This window comes from Antrostomus carolinensis, unplaced genomic scaffold (assembly GCF_000700745.2).
Source record: "Antrostomus carolinensis isolate BGI_N321 unplaced genomic scaffold, ASM70074v2 scaffold38158, whole genome shotgun sequence".
Lineage (NCBI taxonomy): Eukaryota > Metazoa > Chordata > Aves > Caprimulgiformes > Caprimulgidae > Antrostomus > Antrostomus carolinensis.
The window spans coordinates 302-1,811 of record NW_010335681.1 but is presented as its reverse complement, the minus strand read 5'-3'; the positions used below and the strand labels follow the sequence as shown (position 1 = coordinate 1,811).

The following is a 1,510-nucleotide window of genomic DNA, read 5'->3' as shown; positions in this document are numbered from 1 at the left end:
TGCGACTCTGGCGAGCCGCTGCTTTGCACAGCGCCGCTATAAAGGGGGCTCCCGCAGTCGGCGCAGTTACTCTGGTGCTTTGTTAGTGCTGGGAGCTGTAGAGTGAGAGTTGCGTATTGCTGCAATGCCTGAGCCGGCCAAGTCCGCCCCCGCGCCCAAGAAGGGCTCCAAGAAGGCGGTGACCAAGACGCAGAAGAAGGGCGATAAGAAAAGGCGTAAGAGCCGCAAGGAGCGCTACTCGATCTCCGTGTACAAGGTGCTGAAGCAGGTGCACCCCGACACGGGCATCTCGTCCAAGGCCATGGGCATCATGAACTCGTTCGTCAACGACATCTTCGAGCGCATCGCCGGCGAGGCCTCTCGGCTGGCGCACTACAACAAGCGCTCCACCATCACCTCGCGGGAGATCCAGACGGCCGTGCGGCTCCTGCTGCCCGGCGCGCTGGCCAAGCACGCTGTCTCCGAGGGAACCAAGGCTGTCACCAAATACACCAGCTCCAAATAAGCTGTGTCTGTGCCCTGTGCCGGACCTGCTCGACCCAAAGGCTCTTTTAAGAGCCACCCACCTTTTCATTAAAAGAGCTGATGCTGTGCTTGTTTGTTCTTAGTTGTCCGAGTTTCTCCTCGGGAAAAGTGCAGTAATTGTCTGAAAGCACCCTCGCTTATAAGGCATTTGGGACGTACTTGCGGTGAACAATGTGTTCTACATCTGCTTCAGTGGAGCAGAGAAATCCCTCGCGATTGGCTAAAACGACACCGGGAGCTCACTTCACTTTCGCGTACGGATTTGGGGCGGGGAGTTAAACAATAAAACAACGATGTAAGTGTCCTGTTTGAATGCCTGAAATAAGCGTGTTCTGGATAGGGGATGCTTGCTCTTCGTTCCTGTGGGTGACTAACAGAAAGCATAGGCAGTTCAAGATGATCGTGTGGGGTTCGTTTGTTTGTTACTGTTTTAAGCAAAAAGATCGAGGCTGGAGCCTCCTCCCCGCCCTCCAACCGTTAGCGTTCTCGAGGGTCACCAGGGGAAACAAAGCGGAGAGCCTCACGGCGATCCTGCTCTGGAACTGCGCAGCCCTCCCTGTGGCCCCGAGCACAGTCTACTCCCCAGTGCTCTTCCCCAGCTCTTGCCCCGCTTCTCCCTCCAACACCCTGTTCCAGCCGCGCCCCGTAAATCCCGCAGCCGCGTAGCTCACGGGAGCGGGCGGGAGGGCCGGCAGCAGCGCAGCTGCCGGGCTTGGTCCGACCTGAGTGAGGACTGCGCGGCGCTCCCCAGCAGGCGGAGCCGGCGCGGCGCAGCCCCCCGAGAGGGCGGTGATTGGTCGCGGTGGCGCTGGCGGTTCGGAGCCCGTGTTCGCTTCACCAAGGCGCGCTCCTCTGAAAGAGAGCTGGGTCTTAAACCGGCGCGGGGGAGCAGGCCCGAAATGTTCGTCTTACGGGAAGCGCCGGCTGCCACCTGCCCCTTCAACGTTCCCGCTGCGGCCCTGAACCGAACGCGGTTACTGTGTGG

At 59.7% G+C, this 1,510-nt stretch overlaps 1 protein-coding gene across 1 annotated transcript; it reads left to right on the top strand.

Moving 5' to 3' along the window:
• The first annotated feature begins 106 nt into the window (after positions 1–106).
• LOC104530139 (histone H2B 5) lies at positions 107–586 on the top strand. Its single transcript, XM_010174641.2, has one exon. It carries the CDS (start codon positions 125–127, stop codon positions 503–505), a length of 381 nt encoding a protein of 126 aa, XP_010172943.1. The 5' UTR covers positions 107–124; the 3' UTR covers positions 506–586.
• Positions 587–1,510: the final 924 nt, after the last annotated feature.